The sequence below is a fragment of the Salmo salar genome, chromosome 25 (genome assembly GCF_965601325.2).
Source record: "Salmo salar chromosome 25, fSalSal1, whole genome shotgun sequence".
Taxonomy (NCBI): domain Eukaryota; kingdom Metazoa; phylum Chordata; class Actinopteri; order Salmoniformes; family Salmonidae; genus Salmo; species Salmo salar.
This window is the reverse complement of record NC_138315.1, coordinates 44,238,844-44,260,533: the sequence shown is the minus strand read 5'-3', so window position 1 is coordinate 44,260,533 and position 21,690 is coordinate 44,238,844. Positions and strand designations below refer to the sequence as shown.

General features: G+C 43.1%; 1 protein-coding gene across 2 annotated transcripts in view; it reads right to left on the bottom strand.

The window, feature by feature from the left end:
* The window catches only part of LOC106586823 (anion exchange protein 3), a 96,589-nt gene that overhangs the window by 42,961 nt on the left and 31,938 nt on the right, over positions 1–21,690 (bottom strand). The window contains exons 2-5 of one of the 2 annotated variants that reach the window (XM_082969177.1): positions 17,976–18,153; positions 11,453–11,709; positions 10,634–10,833; positions 8,469–8,680 (exon numbers count right to left, since the gene is read on the bottom strand). In XM_082969177.1, coding sequence (XP_082825303.1) covers positions 8,469–8,680; positions 10,634–10,833; positions 11,453–11,709; positions 17,976–18,153 — 847 coding nt within the window. Of the gene's footprint in view, positions 1–765; positions 1,900–8,468; positions 8,681–10,633; positions 10,834–11,452; positions 11,710–17,975; positions 18,154–21,690 lie in introns of those variants that run through there. The other variant, XM_014174518.3, reaches the window with a different exon arrangement.

Genomic DNA, 21,690 nt, shown 5'->3' with positions numbered 1-21,690 from the left:
CCAGGGTTGTGGGTTCGATTCCCACGGGGGGCCAGTACAAAAAAAAATGAAAAAATAAATGCATGAAATGAAATGTATGCATTCACTACTGTAAGTCGCTCTGGATAAGAGCGTCTGCTAAATGACTAAAAAAAAAATGTAAAAAAAATGTTAGTATGGAAACAGCTATGTAATATTACTGGAATGCTGGAGTTGCTCTGAAGTACATTAGTGAATGGGAATTATGATGCATGTCTGTAAACAGAGATACAGTGTTTATTGCCAAGGGAAACAATTAAGTGTACCAATAATGCAGGGTTTCCCAAACTTGGTTCTCGGGATCCCAAGGGCTGCACATTTTGGCCTAGCACTACACAGCTGATTAAAAAGACATGTAACCCTTGGTGCACCGAGGACAGAGTTTGAGAAACGCTGCAATAATGTGTTTCAAAAATCCAGTGTATATCAATGAAAAAAAAAACAATTAAGCAAATAGTAACTAGATATATCAACAGTTATACTTTACATCAGACATGCTTATCTGGAAACAGTATACCAAACAAAAAAGGTTATCACACACTGACTCCTCATTCGTGATTAAATCATACAATCACATTTCATAGAACTCTGCCAGAGTAACTAGCAGCAACATAATCTATGTATGATTGTCATTTCCTTATACAGTTACCCTAGCCTAAATGAAGATCAACGTAATGGTAAGTGTTTCCCATTCTTCCATGGCCACACATTGCTTCCCTCTGGGGGGGTGGGAGCTCTGGTACTTACTGATGGGTCCCAAGGGTTCTGGGTTCTCAGGGGACCCCAGCTGGTCATGGTCGGGCTCCAGGGGGGCTGCGTCCTCAGGGGACCCCAGGTGGTCATGGATGGATTCAAGCAGGTCATAATCGTCAAAATTCAACACAAACTCCTCAAAGTCCTCCAAGCCCTCCATGTTGAACTGAGAGGCGCGGTGCACCACCTCTGCTCCCTCGTTGTGCCGGTGGTTCACAGAGAGGCGCTGGTGTGGGGTGCCCAAGGTCCCTGGTGTGAGAATGTTGGTGGTCGTCTTGGTTTTTGGGTGTTTTTCCCCCACCATCACCTCTGGACAGGGGGCTGGTGGTCCCTGGTTCTCCTGCCCCATGGGGTCTGTCATCTCCTGGGTCTTTGACGGTGTCTGTGGTGCCTCTTCCCCACCCCACTCCGGGTGGGCGCCCTGCTCATCCAGGGTTCTGGCGTTCTCTCACCTGCAGCTTCTCACCGTTGGTTGGTGTTAGCTGTTATCCAAGCCTGAGCCTCACGGAACCAGAGAGCGGTTCTGTGTTTTGATGGGGTTGATATTCGTCAGGAACAGAAGCTGCAGCACAAGCCAAGCTGAAGTAGTGGCTGCTGGTCACCAAAAGGCTATGTCCACTCTGCAGACTACTATAAATAGGTCCTCTTATGAAGTATCTGCTGTCACTGGAAATCCACTCTAGATAACGGTTTGGGATAAAAAAGCTGACAAAAAAAGACTAAAAACAGACATTTATCTTCTTAGCATCCCAATCAAACTCAAAAGCGGAAGAGAAATGTCACACTGCTGCTGTCCTCTCAGTGGCGTAGACAGAGGTAGTAGTGGTTTCTCTAGTAGATTTAGGCTGGGCACGATTCAGCAGCAGACTGGCTCAAGCTGTCACTCCAAAAATAAATATTGATACAAACTGCTGCACTTGTTTTCAGACCTTCCTCTAATCTATTGGGCTAATTCAACAGTTTCCGTGATGCCGGCCGTCCATTGATCCTGGGATAGATGCTGGGATGAGGCGGGGCATGCGGGTGGGGTGACGCACCCCCGTTTTGGTTTCCATGGCACCCCGTCACAGCCAGGGCAGGCAGCAGGAGCACAGTCAAGGCTAAATCAGAGGCTCAATAAAAACAGGGAAGTGAAAGCTCTCTTCTTCTCTCAGAAAACATCCAAACAACTGAGAAATGCATTATACCCTATCACAGACACAGACAGAAAAACAGTAGTCATACTGCCTTTGTACAGAATGGAACTCTGGTTAGGAGCAAGAGCCTGTCTCCAGCACTGTCTCCATGGAAACAGTGATTACTTCTAATGTCCTGTCATCCTTCGCCCACAACGGGTACCTGAGTTGAACACTGACCTTTCTTCAAACCTGTGTTTACAGTGTGTGTGTGTGTGTGTGTGCGTATGTGTATGTGTGTTTCACTTGCTTAGAGGCATTCTGAACATAAGCACAAGTTGGTTATGCTTCAAAGCAAGCTTGTTCCATAACACTGTGTCAAGCATGAGCCCTGTTAGCCAACATCAGCCATTGGTAGCCCACATCAGCCATGTTACTTACAGTGAACGAACAAGTACACTCTCAGTGGGGCAATGGAACTCACAGTGCCTTGGGCAAAACAGGGCAAACCTCTGTCAACATTTGAAACGGTTGTCATGACTGCTGCAGTACTAGATTAAACTGCAGTACTATAGTGGATGTTTTACTGCGACGAGACTGCTGAACAAGTCAAACCAGTCAATGGTCACGCGGAGAAGTTTCATTTGTTTGGAATAGTAATTAATGAAAGTTATGTCCTGTTACAAAAATCTATTCTATGGCTTACATAATGTCAGTTAACCATCACGAAACATCAAACCATCAACCAGTACCACATTAAACTATCATCCTGCATGATAAATACACTACTGTGTGCTGTGACTGAATAACAATATGGACTCATCGAAGTGGAAGAGGTGGAAAATACATGAGCTAATGGATATATGCGGTATAGCCTGAAATCTGTCCGTCCCCTACATCTGATAGCTTGTCTGTTTCTGTTTCTATTTAATCTAGTCTGAGTGGCCGGTCAATGCTTCCCATGCTGGGTGGGTAAAAGCAGGAAGAGCCTGGGGCAGGGTCGCTGTCAAGGAGAATCGACCACTGATCTCTTGTGTTAATTATTGCCGCAGGATCATGGGATAGACCAGAGAGTGCTGCCCATCTATTTGCCAAAATGGTCCATCTACTCTCCCTCGCTTTCTCCCAATTAAATTACATTCAAAAGGTGTTGATGGCATTGAGAATGCAATCAAATATATTCTCCGTCTTTCTCTTTCTTTCTCCCTTTCTCTCACTCAATTCAATTTCAATTTCAATTCAAAAGGCTTTATTGGCATGGGAACGTTTACATTGCCAAAGCAAGTGAAATAGATAATAAATAAAAGTGAAATAAACAATAAAAAATGTACAATAAACATGATACTGATTCAAGTATTTTCTCTCTCTGCTATGCATCCCTCTCTCTCTGCATCCCTCTATCTCTGCATCTCTCTCTCTCTCTCTCTGTGTAACCTAGAGGGCAACCAGTGGGTCCATCTCTCTCTCTCTCTCTCTCTCTCTCTCTCTCTCTCTCTCTCTCTCTCTCTCTCTCTCTCTCTCTCTCTCTCTCTCTCTCTCTCTCTCTCTCTCTCTCTCTCTGATCTGTATGTCTCTCTCTCGCTCTCTGATCTTTATGTCTCCCTCTCTGGTCTGTTTCTCTCACTCGCTCTCTCTCTCTCTCTCCGGTCTATCTATATTAAATTCGAAGGGCTTTTTTGGCATGGGAAACATACTGTATGTTTACATTGCCAAAGCAAGTGGAATAGACAATAAACAAAATGGAAATAAACAATCAGAAATTAACAGTATACATTACACTTACAACATTTGTAAAATAATATAGACATTTCAAATGCTATATTATTGGATATGTACAGTGTTGTAACAATGCGAAAATCGTTGAAGTATGAAAGTAAAGATAAATAAACAGATAAATATAAAATGGTGTTTTAGCTCCACTGGTAGCCATTTTCTTTTGGCAACAGGTCACACATCTTTCTGCTGTGGTTGCACACTGTAGTATTTCACCTCATTTATATGGGAGCTTATCAAGAACGGATTTGTTTTACAATTCTTTGTGGGTCTGTGTAATCTGAGGGAAATACGTGTATCTAATATGGTCATACATTTGGCAGGTTAGAAAGTGCAGCTCAGTTTCCACCTCATTTTGTGGGCAGTGTGCACATAGCCTGTCTTCTCTTGAGAGCCAGGTCGGCCTATTGCGGCCTCTCAAATAGCAAGGCTATGCTCACTGAGTCTGTACATAGTTAAAGCTTTCCTTAATTTTGGGTCAGTCAAAGTGGACAGGTATTCTGCCACTGGGTACTCTCTGTTAAGGGTCAAATATTCTAGTTTGCAAAAAAAATTGTTAATTCTTTCCAATGTGTCAAGTAATTATCTTTTTGTTTTCTCAAGATTTGGTTGGGGCTAATTGTGTTGTTATCCTGGGGCTCTGTGGGGTCTGTTTGTGTTTGTGAACAGAGCCCCAGGACCAGCTTGTTTAGGGGACTCTTCTCCAGGTTAATATCTCTGTAAGTGGAAGGTTTGGGAATCACTTCCTTTTAGGTGGTTGTAGAATTTAACGGCTCTTTTCTGGATTTTGATAATTAGCGGGTATCGGCCTAATTCTGCTCTGCATGCATTATTTGGTGTTTTACGTTGGACACAGAGGATATTTTTGCGGAATTCTGCATGCAGCGTCTCAATTTGGTGTTTGTCCCATTTTGTGAATTCTTGATAGGTCAGCGGAATCCAGACCTCACAACCATCAAGGGCAATGGGTTCTATAACTGATTCAAGTATTTTTAGCCAAATCCTAATTGGTATGTTGAATTTTATGTTCCTTTAGATGGCGTAGAAAGCCCTTCTTTCCTTGTCTTTCAGATCATTCACAGCTTTGTGGAAGTTACCTGTGGCGCTGATGTTTAGGCCGAGTTCCATCTAGGACAATGGTGTCTAGATGGAATTTGTATTTGTGGTCCTGGCAACTGGATATTTTTTGGAACATTTTTGGAACATTTTTGACTTACTGAGATTTAGTGTCAGGGCCCAGGTTTGACAGAGTCTGTGCAGAAGATCTAAGTGCTGCTGTAAGCCCTTCTTGGTTGGGGACAGAAGCACTAGATCATCAGCAAACAGTAGATATTTGACTTTACATTCTAGTAGGGTGAGGCCGGGCGCGCAGACTGTTCTAGTGCCCTTGCCAATTTGTTGATATACAGTATGTTGAAGAGGGTGGGGCTCAAGCTGCACTCTACAGCCCTGTTTTAACTGCACACTTGTTGTTTGTGTACATGGATTTTATAATGTTGTATGTTTTTCCCCCAAAACCACTTTCCATCAATTTGTATAACAGACTCTTATGCCAAATTGAGTCAAAAGCTTTTTTAAATCAACAAAGCATCAGAAGACTTTGCCTTTGTTTTGGTTTGTTTGTTTGTCAGTTAGGGTGTGCAGGGTGAATACATGGTCTGTCATATGGTAATTTGGTAAAAAGCCAATTTGACATTTGCTCAGTATATTATTTTCACTGAGGAAATGTACGATTGATAATGCAGAGGATTTTCCCAAGGTTTTTGTTGACGCATATCCCCCGGTAGTTATTAGAGTAAAATTTGTCTCACACTTTTGTGGATTGGGATGATCTGTCCTTGGTTCCAAATATTGGGGAAGATGCCAGAGCTGAGGATGATGTTACAGAGTTTAAGTATAGACAATTGGAATTTGTAGTCTGTATATTTTATAATTTTATTGAGGATATTCAAACCTTTTTGGTTTGGAGGGTTGGTATTTTGTCATGTAGTTTATTCAATGTAATTGGAGAATCCAGAGGGTTTTGGTAGTCTTTAATAGTTGATTCTAAGATTTGTATTTGATCATGTATATGTTTTTGCTGTTTGTTCTTTGTTATAGGTACAAAAAGATTGGAGAAGTGGTTTAATCTCCATTTTGGATAGATAACTCTTCGTGTTGTTGTTTGTTTAGTTTGTTCCAATTTTCCCAGAAGTGGTTAGATTGTATGGAATCTTCAATTACATTGAAATGATTTATTACGTTGTCTAAAAGGGATTGAATTTGTTGTTGCCTAATTGGCTTTTACACTATTTTCCATCCATCTACATGATGCAGTTCCTTTGGCTTTGATGCGTCATGACTGAGTATTGCTCTATTCAAGTAGACTGTGATTTTGCTGTGATCTGATAAGGGTGTCAGTGGGCTGACCGTGAACGCTCTGAGAGACTCTGGGTTGAGGTTAGTGATAAAGTAGTCTACAGTACTACTGCCAAGAGATGAGCTATAGGTGTACCAACCGTAGGAGTCCCCTCGAAGCCTACCATTGACTATGTACATACCCAGCGTGTGACAGAGCTGCAGGAGTTGTGACCCGTTTTGTGTCTGGGGGGGGGGGGGGGGGCATATGGGGGAGGGAATGCTGTCACCTCCAGGCAGGTGTTTGTCACCCTGTGTGCTCAGGGTGTCAGGTTCTTGTCCATTTCTGGCATTTTGGTCACCGTAGACTAGTACATGTCCCTGGTCCTGGAAATGATTGATTTCCCCCTCTAGGATGGAGAAGCTGTCTTCATTAAAATATGGGGATTCTAGTGGGGGGATATAGGTAGCACACATGAGAACATATTTCTATGTTGCGATAATTTCCTTTTGAGTTTCTATCCAAATGTAAAATGTTCCTATTTTGATTAATTTAATAGAGTGAGTTAGGTCTGCTCTATACCAAATTAGCATACCCCCTGAGTCTCTTCCCTGTTTCACACCTGGTAGTTTGGTGGATGGGACTACCAACTCTCTGTAACCTAGAGGGCAACCAGTGGGTCCATCTCCTCTATACCATGTTTCTTGTAGGATGACAGTCCAGGTTCCTGCCTCTGTCTTTCTCTCTCTCTCTCTCTCTGGTCTGTATCTCTCGCTCTATTTGTGTCTCTCTTTGGTTTATTTCTCTCTCGATTGCTCTCTTGAGACAGGCCAGTTTCCTGCCATGTGTTCCCCAGACCAACACTCAAACAGGTCCTAAACAAAACTCTCACCCCCAAACAATGACACTTGCACAGTCTGGCAAACAAGCACAAGCCCCCTGACATTCATCTGTGTGAGGGACAGTAAACAACAACAAGCGTATCAGCTTCCTGATTTCCACACTCATATACTGTAGCATTCCCTTCCCAAGGGCCTAACATCATACATACCACCACTCCTACAGGCCAGTAGACAAGCATCCCACCTCCCAAATGCCCACGCTTGCACTGGCTAGTGAACAGACACAAGCACACATTCTTGAAAAAAAATGTACCCCCCTTTTCTCCCCAATTTTGTGATATCCAAATACGATCTTGTCTCATCGCTGCAACTCCCCAACGGGCTCGAGAAAGGTGAAGGTCGGTCATGCCTCCTCCGAAAGTTGACCCGCCATAACCTCACTTTTTAACACCCGCACCCTTAACCCAGAAGTCAGCCGCACCAATGTGTCGGAGGAAAAACCGTTCAACTGACGACCGAAGTCAGCCAGCCCGCCACAAGGAGTCGCCATAGCGCTATAAGACGACACTGGGCCAATTGTGTGCCGCCCTGTGGGAATCCCGGTCACGGCCAGTTGTGACACAGCCTGGGATCGAACCCGGGTCTGTAGCGTTCACGGGTCTGTAGTCATTCACACATAGCAAATGTTCTCAACATTCACAGATCGATTTTGCTGTCTTATTTCTGTCCCTTTTGATTCACATATCCACCGTATCAAATCCCAGTATTCACATATCCACCCTATCAAATCACAGTATATCCTAGTACTAAAACATAGCAACACCATGTATTACACTCTCACATAAGGACATATACCTTAAATAGAATATCACACAGATGATATATTAGACAGATATGTCCTATATTGTTACGTCAATAGAGGGTGCCCTAAACTAGCAGATTTTCCCTCCACTTCTTACGTTCAAGAATATGAACTATGGTAATACAGTACAGTATCATTAAACATATTGCCAGACTTATCTACTGAGGCATTATTACAGTACATCAATCCTGCGGGGTAAGTGATTGATATTTGATATTTCATCCCTGTACTCAGACCTGCTTCAAACTGTCACCCTCAATCTCCCACAGCAGAACAGCTGGGAAGGCAACTGGAGCATGGCATCCAATTGGAGCAACCTGCCTTTGTCAGGCGTAAAGGATGCTAACTGGGTCTGTCCATCAAGAGGCACCAAATGAGGAACCCAAGGGTTTGGTTAAAATATATTTACTAAGTTCCAAGTCTCAAGGTATGCATTTTTATTTAAACCTGCCACCAACGTTACTTTGTATTAAATGACACTACCTTTACCCTCTACTTTCATTAAAAATGGTATGCCCTTGTTCAGGAAAAAGGGTCTACACCAGGCAGGGGTGGTCAACCCTCCTCTAGCAGCTGGGTATGCAGGCTTTTGCTCCAGCCCTACATAAATACACCCGATTCAACCAAAGTCCCGATAAGCAACTGATTAGTAGAATCAGGTGTGGTAGATTAGGGCCGCAGGAGGGTTGCTCACCAGCAGGAGGGTGGGCTAAAGGGGTTGATTTGGGAACGGTCCGTTCTCTCTAGTGTGTATGTGTGTGTCTTACTCTTCATGTCGTCCAGGTCGGCGCTAGCCAACATCTGAGCCTCAGCCTCGTCGGTGGGCACCTTTCGGTACACGGCTGTTTCCATGGCAGTCATGCTGCCGATACAGACGCGCTCCCGCAGGTCGTAACTGGTCCGCGGTGCAGTGTGGAGAGGATTCCTCCTGAACCAGCCTCGGGTGGTCATGCTAGGGGGGTCCGCAGAGGGGGGGCACCTGGGGAGGGGAACACAGGGGGGGATCACAGAGAGTGCAGCGGGATCACTTGAGTATGTGTGAGAACCCATCATAGAGATCATATTGTATTTGATTCTTCAAACGTTTGCTTTTGAAGTATGTCAACTATCGGTTATCCATTGTGTCAACTATCAACTACCAGTTTTATCTCCATCTCTTCATTCAGACTCAATCATGGACACTCTTACTGACAGTTGTGGCTGCTGTGTGTGATGTATTGTTGTCTCTACCTTCTTGCCCTTTGTGCTGTTGTCTTTGCCCAATAATGTTTGTACCCTGTTTTGTGCTGCTACCATGCTGTGTTGCTACCATGTTGTGTTGCTACCATGTTGTGCTGCTACCATGTTGTGTTGCTACCATGTTGTGTTGCTACCATGTTGTGCTGCTACCATGTTGTGTTGCTACCATGCTGTGTTGCTACCATGTTGTGTTGCTACCATGTTGTGTTGCTACCATGCTGTGTTGCTACCATGTTGTGTTGCTACCATGCTGTGTTGCTACCATGCTGTGTTGTCATGTGTTACCGCCATGCTCTGTTGTCTTAGGTCTCTCTTTATGTAGTGTTGTCTCTCTTGTCATGATGTGTGTTTTGTCCTATATTTTTATTTAATTTATTTTTCTTTTTAATCCCAGGCATTTGCCAGGCATTCATTGTAAATAAGAATTTGTTCTTAACTGACTTGCCTAGTTAAATAAAGGTTACATAAAATAAATAAATAAAAATCATGAAGGACCATCAGCCATAAACCAGTTGTGAATATGAGTTTTTTGTCCCAAAGTGTTAAAACTCCAGAATCTACTAAATCCTTTTTTAAAATGAACATGGTATCAAACGTCAACTCAGTCTATACAAACAAACATCTTGACTGGCACACACACACAAACACAAACACAGTATGGATAATCTGGGAGGGGTCAGATTGTTGGGTGTAGTGTGGTCCATCATGCAACAGAGGGCACCAGAACACAGCACAGCACTGCAACACCGGCTTCCTCACCCGGTGAATCGTTGGCTGCTTTAACTCAGGCTACAATAGCATAACATTACATGACATTGTGACTACGTTCCTTTTTTTCTGCTGCAATAATAATAAATCAGCGAGATTAACCGCCCTGCAGAGAGGGAAACAAGTACCTGGGTTGTATTCATTAGGCTCCAAGCGGAAGAAAATAGAATGAAAAAGGGAGGGACTACCTGGAGTTGTCCAATAAGAAATTTACATTTTTTGTTTCCGTTGCAAAATATTTTTCTATGTTGAGCCCTAATGAATATGACCCTCGACTCCACACAGTCTCTGACATCCCAGGATGAATGCATATATTATTCAATCCATTACCAAATAATTCATATTCTCATAGCTCTGTGTTGATGAGTCAGATAGGTTTGCTCATAAAGATCCTATCTAGGACACGAGACATGATGGTGACAGGCACAAGGTGTCCTTTTAAGCCATATAAATGTTTTGATTGTTTTTAGATGTTCACTTAAAAACAGACAAATCTACCAGAATCGGGAGAAATGAGCATTGAATTTTTGAAGTTTTTAAATGAAGAGCATTGTAGGAAGAGCTGGGCTATTTATTTGATGAGCCCTTAAATATCTTCAAATATTGAGTACCGACCTCTGTCATACGAAATAAATATTGGAGGCACTGTACTATTTTTAGTGCACTCTAGCTCTGTGTTTTCTTAGTTCACTATTCATGAAGCCTATCATCTTTCTAGTTACATCCTAGTATCACCTTGTGTCTTACGGCGAGCTTTGCTAACAAAATAAGTGATGGTTGCTGGTTGCTGCATATTGAAGTGATCCATACAATTGGCTGATTTGAAAAAACATTGTTTCACCACACAGCCAAGTTACTGTACCTAATCTCCTGCTAGCTACCGTCACATTGCTTTATGCATCCAAACATCTGATTCTGGGCACACCTGTTGGTGGACTCTTCATCACCCTCCTCATCCTCTGGTTGCTCCCGAATGTCCTGTTGTGCCTCTTCCAACTCCCCCTCCACCACCTCTGCCGTGGCCAGTGTGGCCTTCTCCGGCAGCGGATGTTGTTGTTCGCTCTCCATGTGGAATGAAGTTAATGGGACAGCCGGCCCCAAATTCTCCTCACTCCCCAGGCTAAACTAAGAGGAGAGGGAGTTGGTTACATTGGTCTTAGCGCATCTCTCTCTCTCTCTCTCTCTCTCTCTCTCTCTCTCTCAGCAACTGAAATAAACAAAAGTGAGAAGAACAAAAAGGATAAAGACGTTTCCCGAGTGGCGCCGCAATCTAAGGGAGTCCCATAGAGTGGCGCACAATTGATAGGGTTTGGGGTAGGGTTTGGCCGGGTTAGCCGTCATTGTACATGTTCTTAACTGACTTTCCTACTTAAGTGTTTTCAACAATGTGCAAATAGTTGTAGTATGAATAGTATGGGAAGATAAGCACACTCTTTCTCTCCATGCACCTGTTAGACTAGTACTAACAGATCTTCATCTTTCTTGGGTCAGCTACTGCCTGCTCTTTGTCAAAGGTCTCATACTACACAGGAGACCAAAACATGTCATGTGTCACAGACATTTCTCTCTGGAGTGTCTTTCAAATGAATACACTGAATGAATATATAACAAATTAATAAACTAAACTTCTACTTGCAACATTCCAAACATTGTATTGGACTCTATAAACAATAAATGACCAATAACAAAAAGAGGTATTCTGATAAGCTGTCAGACATGATCACACATTTCTCTGTTATGTTACCTGCTGTTGGTCGTCGGCCTGCTCGGTGGGCGTGGCTGCCAGGTCCCTCCCCTCTGTCTCAGACTCCTCCTCCTCCTCGTCTACCTCATGGATGGTGGGTGTGACCTCCGAGGGCGCCATGGAGGTCTTTTTGTTCTGGCGCTTCTTCTTGCGCCGGCGTTTGCGGTCCATGCTGAGCACCCGCTTGCGTAGGCGCTGGGGTGGGGGTAGATGGGTGGACAGCGGGTGGTGGGTGTGGTGAAAGGTGTGCCGGTGATCTGTGAAAGGAATGGTAGGCGTTTAAGTGAAAATACCGTCCAAGTCTGCCGGCATAATGAATGCAAGACTTGTCATAAGCAGTTCCAACCCTTTTATAACGTTTTTGAACTATCTGACAGTAAAAAAAAACTCATACAGATCCTGACAAAATACCAGACATTTTAAAGCAATTGAAATGTTGATGAACAGACAGAAATGCCCCTGATATTACAAAGGCTCATATGCTTATAACAAGTTATAAAGAATTATACTGCACGCTTAAATTAAAGGCCCAGTGTCAGTCAAAAATGTAATTTTCCTATATTTTATATACACTGAACAAAAATATAAATGCAACATGTAAAGTGTAGATTTTATGAGCTGAAATAAAAGATCCCAAGATTTTTACATACTCACAAAAAACATATTTCTATAAAATTTTGAGCACAAATTTGTTTACATCCCTGTTAGTGAGCATTTCTCCTTTGCCAAGATAATCCATCCACCTGACAGGCGTGTCAAAAACGCCTCCAACGTCATTTTAAAGAATTTGGCAGTGCATCCAACCGGCCTCACAAACGCAGACCATGTGTATGGCGCCGCGTGGGCGAGCGGTTTGCTGATGTCAACGATGTGAACAGAGTGCCCCATGGTGGCGGTGGGGTAATGGTATGGGTAGGCATAAAATACGGACAATGAACACAATTGCATTTTATCAATGGCAATTTTAATGCACATAGATACCATGACGAGATCCTGAGGCCCATTGTCATGACATTCATCCGCCGCCATCACCTCATGTTTCAGCATGATAACTCACGGGCCCATGTCACAACAGCCTGATCAACTCTATGCGAAGGAGATGTGTCGCACTGCATGAGGCAAATGGTGGTCACACCAGGTACTGACTGGTCTTCTGATCCACGCCCCTGTAACGTGTAAACTGGGAGTCGGGAAGCAAGTACAGGGAGTGGATTTAATAAATAAATGAACATAGACCAAAACAAGAAACACGAGTAGCATACAGACATGGAACACAAAACAGAGTCAATAACACCTGGGGAGAGAACCAAAGAGCCAAAGGGAGTGACAGTTATAGGGAAGGTAATCAGGAAGGGAAGTCTGACGAGGCGCTGGTGCGCGTAACGATGGTGACAGGTGTGCGGTAAAGTAAGCAGACTGGCGACTTCGAGCGCCAGAAAGGGAGTATATGTGACAGCCCCTACCTTTTTTTTAAGGGATCTATGAACAACAGATGCATATCTGTATTCCCAGTCATGTGAAATCCATAGATTAGCGCTGTTGGATTCCAGATTGAAATATACACTGCTCAAAAAAATAAAGGGAACACTTAAACAACATAATGTAACTCCAAGTCAATCACACTTCTGTGAAATCAAACTGTCCACTTAGGAAGCAACACTGGTTGACAATAAATTTCACATGCTGTTGTGCAAATGGAATAGACAACAGGTGGAAATTATAGGCAATTAGCAAGACACCCCCAATAAAGGAGTGGTTCTGCAGGGGGTGACCCCAGACCACTTTTCAGTTCCTATGCTTCCTGGCTGATGTTTTGGTCACTTTTGAATGCTGGCGGTGCTTTCACTCTAGTGGTAGCATGAGACGGAGTCTACAACCCACACAAGTGGCTCAGGTAGTGCAGCTCATCCAGGATGGCATATCAATGCGAGCTGTGGCAAGAAGGTTTGCTGTGTCTGTCAGCGTAGTGTCCAGAGCATGGAGGCGCTACCAGGAAACAGGCCAGTACATCAGGAGACGTGGAGGAGGCCGTAGGAGGGCAACAACCCAGCAGCAGGACCGCTACCTCCGCCTTTGTGCAAGGAGGAGCAGGAGGAACACTGCCAGAGCCCTGCAAAATTACCTCCAGCAGGCCACAAATGTGCATGTGTCTGCTCAAACGGTCAGAAACAGACTCCATGAGGGTGGTATGAGGGCCCGACGTCCACAGGTGGGGGTTGTGCTTACAGCCCAACACCGTGCAGGACGTTTGGCATTTGCCAGAGAACACCAAGATTGGCAAATTCGCCACTGGCGCCCTGTGCTCTTCACAGATGAAAGCAGGTTCACACTGTGCACGTGACAGACGTGACAGAGTCTGGAGACGCCGTGGAGAATGTTCTGCTGCCTGCAACATCCTCCAGCATGACCGGTTTGGCGGTGGGTCAGTCATGGTGTGGGGTGGCATTTCTTTGGCGGGCTGCACAGCCCTCCATGTGCTCGCCAGAGGTAGCCTGACTGCCATTAGGTACCGAGATGAGATCCTCAGACCCCTTGTGAGACCATATGCTGGTGCGGTTGGCCCTGGGTTCCTCCTAATGCAAGACAATGCTAGACCTCATGTGGCTGGAGTGTGTCAGCAGTTCCTGCAAGAGGAAGGCATTGATGCTATGGACTGGCCTGCCCATTCCCCAGACCTGAATCCAATTGAGCACATCTGGGACATCATGTCTCGCTCCATCTACCAACGCCACGTTGCACCACAGACTGTCCAGGAGTTGGCCGATGCTTTAGTCCTGGTATGGGAGGAGATCCCTCAGAAGACCATCCGCCACCTCATCAGGAGCATGCCCAGGCGTTGTAGGGAGGTCATACAGGCACGTGGAGGCCACACACACTACTGAGCCTCATTTTGACTAGTTTTAAGGACATTACATCAAAGTTGGATCAGCCTGTAGTGTGGTTTTCCACTTTCATTTTGAGTGTGACTCCAAATCCAGACCTCCATGGGTTGATAAATTGGATTTCCATTGATTATTTTTGTGTGATTTTGTTGTCAGCACATTCAACTATGTAAAGAAAAAAGTATTTAATACGATTATTTCATTCATTCAGATCTAGGATGTGTTATTTTAGTGTTCCCTTTATTTTTTTTTAGCAGTATACTAATTCATGTTACAATACTATAACTTATTGATTACTTTACATGTACAAGGAATGTATGTGTTGGAGTCAGTGGAGGGTGGATAATAACTAGGTCTATGGAAAGTTACTGAGTGAGAAAGGGGAGGTAGAAAGTTTACATTCTGTTAAAAAATGTTACCATTAAATCTCATGTATCCTATGGAGGTCTGGTTTCAGTTACTGATAAGGTAGGACAGTCGTGGATTAGGGAGGAGCAAGGAATTCGGCCCGAGGTCAGGTCAGATGAAGTGAGAAGGAAGAGTCCTATCCCACACACATATATTTCCACCCCCATGAAGGTTCTAGCAGAAGGCGGGGCCATGACTACACCAGTGAGAGGAACAAATTAAGTTCCTGACTTAGCAACAGAGATGTATTGGCTGTCTAGATGTGCAAGGAGTTGACTCCGCCTAGTAGGAGGGTATAAATACATGTGCTTGTTTAAACATGTCTTTGTCTTTGCAGCTGTTATTCCAGCTGTGGTGGAATAAACTTGGTTTGAGCTTTTCCTCTGTTTGTTTAACAGGGCCTAATTTATTTATTTCAACTGAACTGTAACTCAGTAAAATCTTTGAAATTGTTGCATGTTGTGTTTATATTTTTGCTCAGCGTATATTTCCACACAATGAGGTTGGAATAATACTGTTAAATTGTGAAAATGATGATAATGCCCTTTTAGTGTTAGAGCTGTTTGAAAAGACCGCCTGAAAATTCAGCCTGTTTTGGCGGGGTGGAGTTTTGTCCTCAGCAGGCAGTAAATTAGTTAATAAACCAAGAAGAAAGAAAGTTTCAAACCTCTCTGCCAAGAACAGTTAGTTTCCTGTTTTCCCCTCTCCACTCAGACCACTCCCAGACAGTCCTAGTCAAATTCTTGCTTGAGAAATTGCTCTTTGTTAAGAAGCTATTTGTCTTTCTTTTTGACCATTTTAATTGAAAACAAAGTAAGGTACTTAATTTCTACCCAGAAATTATTTGATAGAGATAAAATCTTCCTTTAAGTGATACCAAAATATAATTTTTAAGCCAAAACACATTCCTGTTGGCAAAAACGGATATTCCAAAAAGTATGGAGAACACCCCCAAAAAACTGGGTAAGCAGTAGTGTTGCACGGTATACCGAAACTTTGGTACTTTGTTGATTAAAAAAATTCATAAAACGGTACTAGAATTTTTGTTACGTTCAAATGTTGTCTCATGTGATCAAGAGGATTGTAACGACGGGAATGGACCAAGGCCCAGCGGGTTGAGTGCTCATAATTAACTTTAATATAAACACTTACATAAACAAAACAAAACGATGGACAACGAAGACAGACTTGAAGGCACAAGACAGCAATTCAAGTGACAACCTCCCACAAATACAAACACACCCTAATATATAGGACTCTCAATCAAAGGCAACTAGACAACACCTGCCTTCAATTGAGAGTCCACACCCCAATTAACTAAACATAGAAACAGACTAACTAGAAAGAACATAGAAATAGACTAACATAGAGCAGTGACCAAAAAAAAACCGGAATACATAAATCAACTACCCTCTACATAATACACACACCCCAAACCACATAAACCAAATACCCTCTGCCACGTCCTGACCAGCCTACACTAACAAAATAACCCTCATACTGGTCAGAACGTGACAAGGATTATGTCTGTCTCAGAGCACAGTCCATTTAACCCGTGAAGAGCAAAGAGCTCCACTACCTCATTCATCGCTAGAGCAGTCTGGGCTGCATTAGCTCTCCACTCATTCTGCACAGAAGTTAACACACTTAAATAATGCAACACGGCATGTAGAAATATGGAACCTGTTCATTGCTGTTCTCAAAACAATGTCCCTACAGGCTAGAACACTTTACAATGCAAGAAGATACCGGTAGCTTCTAGCTTTGTAGGTGAACTTTCCTTGCTAGCTTACAGCTGAATTCCCTACCTTAGTACTTTTGTGTTTGTGATAATATGCTAACTATTAAGCAAAATATACTGATTTTAAAGCTGATCGTCACCAAAAAAGTAATTATTTAACTTTGTCTCCCTAGCCACAAAAAACAAATTCAGTTCTTCATCTCCCTTGCCTATCATCTTGTTTCCACTAGATTCCATAGCCACAAAGTCAGATTCCACAGCCACTTTCTGCCTAGAAAATGAAGTCATTACTTTCTTAAAGAGACAGCGCACACATTTATAAAAGAAGCGATTGCTTCTTCTATGCAAATGTTGTTGATCACTTCAATAAAATAATATGTTCTCATAGTAGTTGTCATTTGTCATCTGTAGCCCCATGCTGTCAGCTAAAACAAGCTGAATAACTCAATGCATACACTCTCATACTGAATAATATGCAAGCAAAAACTCCTATTGAATGATATGCATGCACAAACTCCTATTGAACGATATGCATGCAAAAACTCCTATTGAATGATATGCATGCACAAACACCTATTGAATGATATGCATGCACAAACTCCTATTGAATGACATGCACGCACAAACTCCTATTGAATGACATGCATGCACAAACTCCTATTGAATGATATGCATGCACAAACTCCTATTGAATGATATGCATGCACAAACACCTATTGAATGATATGCATGCACAAACACCTATTGAATGATATGCATGCACAAACTCCTATTGAATGATATGCATGCACAAACACCTATTGAATGATATGCATGCACACACTCCTATTGAATGATATGCATGCACAAACACCTATTGAATGATATGCATGCACACACTCCTATTGAATGATATGCATGCACAAACACCTATTGAATGATATGCATGCACACACTCCTATTGAATGATATGCACGCACACACTCCTATTGAATGATATGCATTCACGTGTGTTGTGAATAGACCTAGTCTACATCTTGATTTACTCAGTTTATCAATAGAGATTTACCATTCAAATACATTATTACCATTATGTTGTTATGTAGTTAGATTGGTAAAAACCAAGTCACATTGATTGGATGATTGTACAGTTGACCAAATTAATGCATACATGGCTGTCTCAACTACAAACGAGTACATAACATTTTCCGATGAAATTATATTGAACTCACAAGATGCCCAACAATTGAACAGAGTAGGAGCTGAGGTTATCTGTCTGGAGCAAGTGCATTCTGTGACTTTAACTAATTAGGCTTCTTTCTTGTTGTGGTATTGTTTACGTATGGCGTATCGTAATGGTCTCGAGTATTGTGACAGTATACCTGGTATCAGTATCGAAGTAAACATTCTGGTATCTTGACCACACTAGTAAGCAGACATTCACGGAATGTTTACTCTGTGTTCTACAAAAGCAGAGAAGATAAAGAAGACTAAAGATTGGTGAATGGCTTACACTCAAAATCCTTCTCGTTGTAGTTGCGGCCCATTTTTTCTCCACCACTGAACGCGGAGTCAGTGATGATGTTCCCGAACCTCTCCACTGATAATGCATTCTCCCAGTCCTCATCCTCTTCCTCCTCCTGCTCCTCTGTGGAAAAGTCCTCATCCTCCTCCTCCTCTTTCACATGACTCTGTACAGAGAGAGAGAGAAAGAGAGTTCTTTCCACAGGGCCGGGGGGTGAGATAGGGATGCAGCTTAAGTGCCACCCTCTTCAACATATATATCAACGAATTGGCGAGGGCACTAGAACAGTCTGCAGCACCTGGCCTCACCCTACTAGAATATGAAGTCAAATGTCTACTGTTTGCTGATGACCTGGTGCTTCTGTCCCCAACCAAGGAGGTCCTACAGCAGCACCTAGATCTTCTGCACAGATTCAGTCAGACCTGGGCCCTGACAATAAATCTCAGTAAATAATGGAGTTCCAAAAAAGGTCCAGTTGCCAGGACCACGAAAACAAATTCCATCTTGACACCGTTGCCCTAGAGCACACAAACTATACATACCTCAGCCTAAACATCAGAACCACAGATACATTCCACAAAGCTGTGGAAGTTATGCCATCAAGAGGAAAACATTTTTGACATACCAATTAGGATCTGGCTAAAAGTACTTGAATCAGTTATCAGTTATTGGAAAAGGACAAGGTTATGTTTGCTATTGTTGGTTGTGAGGTCTGGGGTCCGCTCACGAACCAAGAGTTCACAAAACGGGACAAACACCAAATTGAGACTCTAGATGTAGAATTCGGCAAGAATATCCTCTGTGTGCAACGTAAAACACCCAATAATTCATGCAGAGCAGAATTAGGCCGATACCTGCTAATTATCAAAATCCAGAAAAGAGCCGTTAAATTTTATAACCTCCTAAAAGGAAACGATTCCCAAGCCTTCCATAACAAAGCCATCACCTATATAGGAATGCACCCCGAGAAGAGTCCCCTAAGCAAGCTGATCCTGGGGCTCTGTTCACAAACACAAACACACCCCACAGAGCCCCAGGACAGCAACACAATTAGACCCAACCAAATCATGACAAAACAAAAAGATAATTACTTGACACATCGGAAAGAATTAACAAAAAAACTGAGCAAACTAGAATGCTATTTGGCCCTTAACAGAGAGTACACAGTGGCAGAATACTTGACCACTGTGACTGACTCAAACTTAAGGAAAGCTTTGACTATGTACAAACTCAGTGAGCATAGCCTTGCTATTGAGAAAGGCCGTCATGGGCAGACCTGGCTCTCAAGAGAAGACAGGATATGTGCACACTGCCTACAAAATGAGGTGAAAACTGAGCTAAACTTCCTAAACACCTGTATGACAATATTAGAGGCACATTATTCCCTCAGATTACACTGACCCACACATTTTTGTTAAACAAATAACATTTTTGATAAACTCCCATATCCCTTGGGTGAAATACCACATTGTGCCATCACAGAAGCAAGATATGTGACCTGTTACCACAAGAAAAGGGCAACCAGTGAAGAACAAACACCGTTGTAAATGTTCCCTTTAGTACTTGAACTATTTGCACATCATTACAACATTAAATATATACATAATATGACATTTGAAATGTCTTTATTCTTTTGGAACTTTTGTGAGTATAAGTGAGAGAGCTAGACAGAGAGAAAGAGAGAGAGAGAGAGAGAGCGAGAGCAAGACAGAGAGAGAGAGAGGAGAGAGAGAGAGAGAGAGAGAGCGAGCAAGACAGAGGGAGAGAGACAGAGAGAGAGAGAGAGAGAGAGAGAGAGAGAGAGAGAGCAAGACAGAGGGAGAAAGAGGGAACTGTGTAATTACATGTTGTCAATGTCACAGATTCAGCTCTTACAAGCTGTTCATAATCAAGCTACTTATATCAAGTTGCTAGGTATCTAATTACTCCAATGTATTACAATATTTACCAAAATAAACCAACATTCAGCGTGTCAGCAAGTTGTCACAGTGCAGACCATTCACCAGTGTTAGAAAGAGGAAGGGTCAGTTACAGTTTTATTTTGATTTCACCTTTATTTAACCAGGTAGGCCAGTTAAGAACAAGTTCTCATTTACAACTGCGACCTGGCCAAGATAAAGCAAAGCAGTGCGACAAAAACAACACTGCGTTACACATGGGATGAACAAACGTACAGTCGATAACACAAGTTGCATCAGTTTGGGAAACCCTGTGCTAGTTAATACTATCTATACACAAGGGGACCTATCACTACGGCAACCAACTCAGTATCGATGCAGCAAAGTGCTGAGAGAGGAAGTGAGGCTAATGCACTGCTGGGCCCTCTACTAACACACTTCTGTCCTTCTTTCATCTGAAAGACAGTCCCAATGCCTGGCTGCGTTTACACAGGCAGCCCAATTATGATATTTTGCCCAATTATCGGCAAACGAGCTGATCTGATTGGTCGAAAGACCAATTAGTGGAAAACAATAGCAGAATTGGGCTGCATGTCTAAACGTAGCTGTAGTTACACTACATACATTTCAGGGCTCCCGAGTGGCGCAGTGGTCTAAGGCACTGCATCTCAGTGCTAGAAGTGTTACTACAGACCCTGGTTTGATTCCAGGCTGTATCACAACTGGCCGTAACTGGGAGTTCCGTAGGGCTGCACACAATTGGCCCAGCATAGCCTGTAAATAAGAATTTGTTCTTAACTGACTTGCCAAGAATACAAATTTTACAGTTTAGGCCACGTCTCATTATGGGTGCTAGGACAGAGGACAGCCTACAGTGCCTTCGGAAAGTATCCAGACCCCTTGACTATTTCCACATCTTGTTACGTTACAGCCATATTCTAAAATGGATTAAAAACATATGTTCCCTCATCAATCTACACACAATACCCCATAATGTCAAAGCAAAACAGTTTTTTTGAAAATGCAAATAAAAAAATAAAAATCAAATATCATATTTACATAAGTATTCAGAACTTTAACTCAGTACTTTGTTGAAGCACCTTTGGCAGCGATTATAGCCTGGAGTCTTCTTGGGTATGACAATACAAGCTTGGCACACCTGTATTTGGGGAGTTTTCCCCATTCATCTCTGCAGATCCTCTCAAGCTCTGTCAGGTTGGAGAGGGAGCGTCACTGCACAACTATTTTCACGTCTCTCCAAAGATGTTCGATAGGTTTCAAGTCTGGGCTCTGGCTGGGCATCTCAAGGACATTCAGAGACTTGTCCCGAAGCCACTCCTGAATTGCCTTGGCTGTGTGCTTAGGGTCATTGCCCTGTTGGAAGGTGACCATTCGTCCCAGTCTGAGGTGGTGAGAGTTCTGGCACAGGTTTTCATCAAGGATCTCTCTGTACTTTTCTCCGTTCATCTTTCCCTTGATCCTGACTAGTCTCCCAGTCCCTGCCGCTGAAAAACAAACCCACAGCATGATGCTGCCACCACCATGCTTCACCGTAGGGATGGTGCCAGGTTTCCTCCAAATGTGACGCATTGGCATTCAGGCCAAAGAGTTCCATCTTGGTTTCATCAGACCAGAGAATCTTGTTTCTCATGGTATGGTCTGAGTCTTTAGGTGCTTTTTGGCAACTCCAAGCGGCCTTTCATGTGCCTTTTACTGAGGAGTGGCTTCCGTCTACACACTTTGCCATAAAGGCCTGATTGGTGGAGTGCTGCAGAGATGGTTGTCCTTCTGGAAGGCTCTCCCAT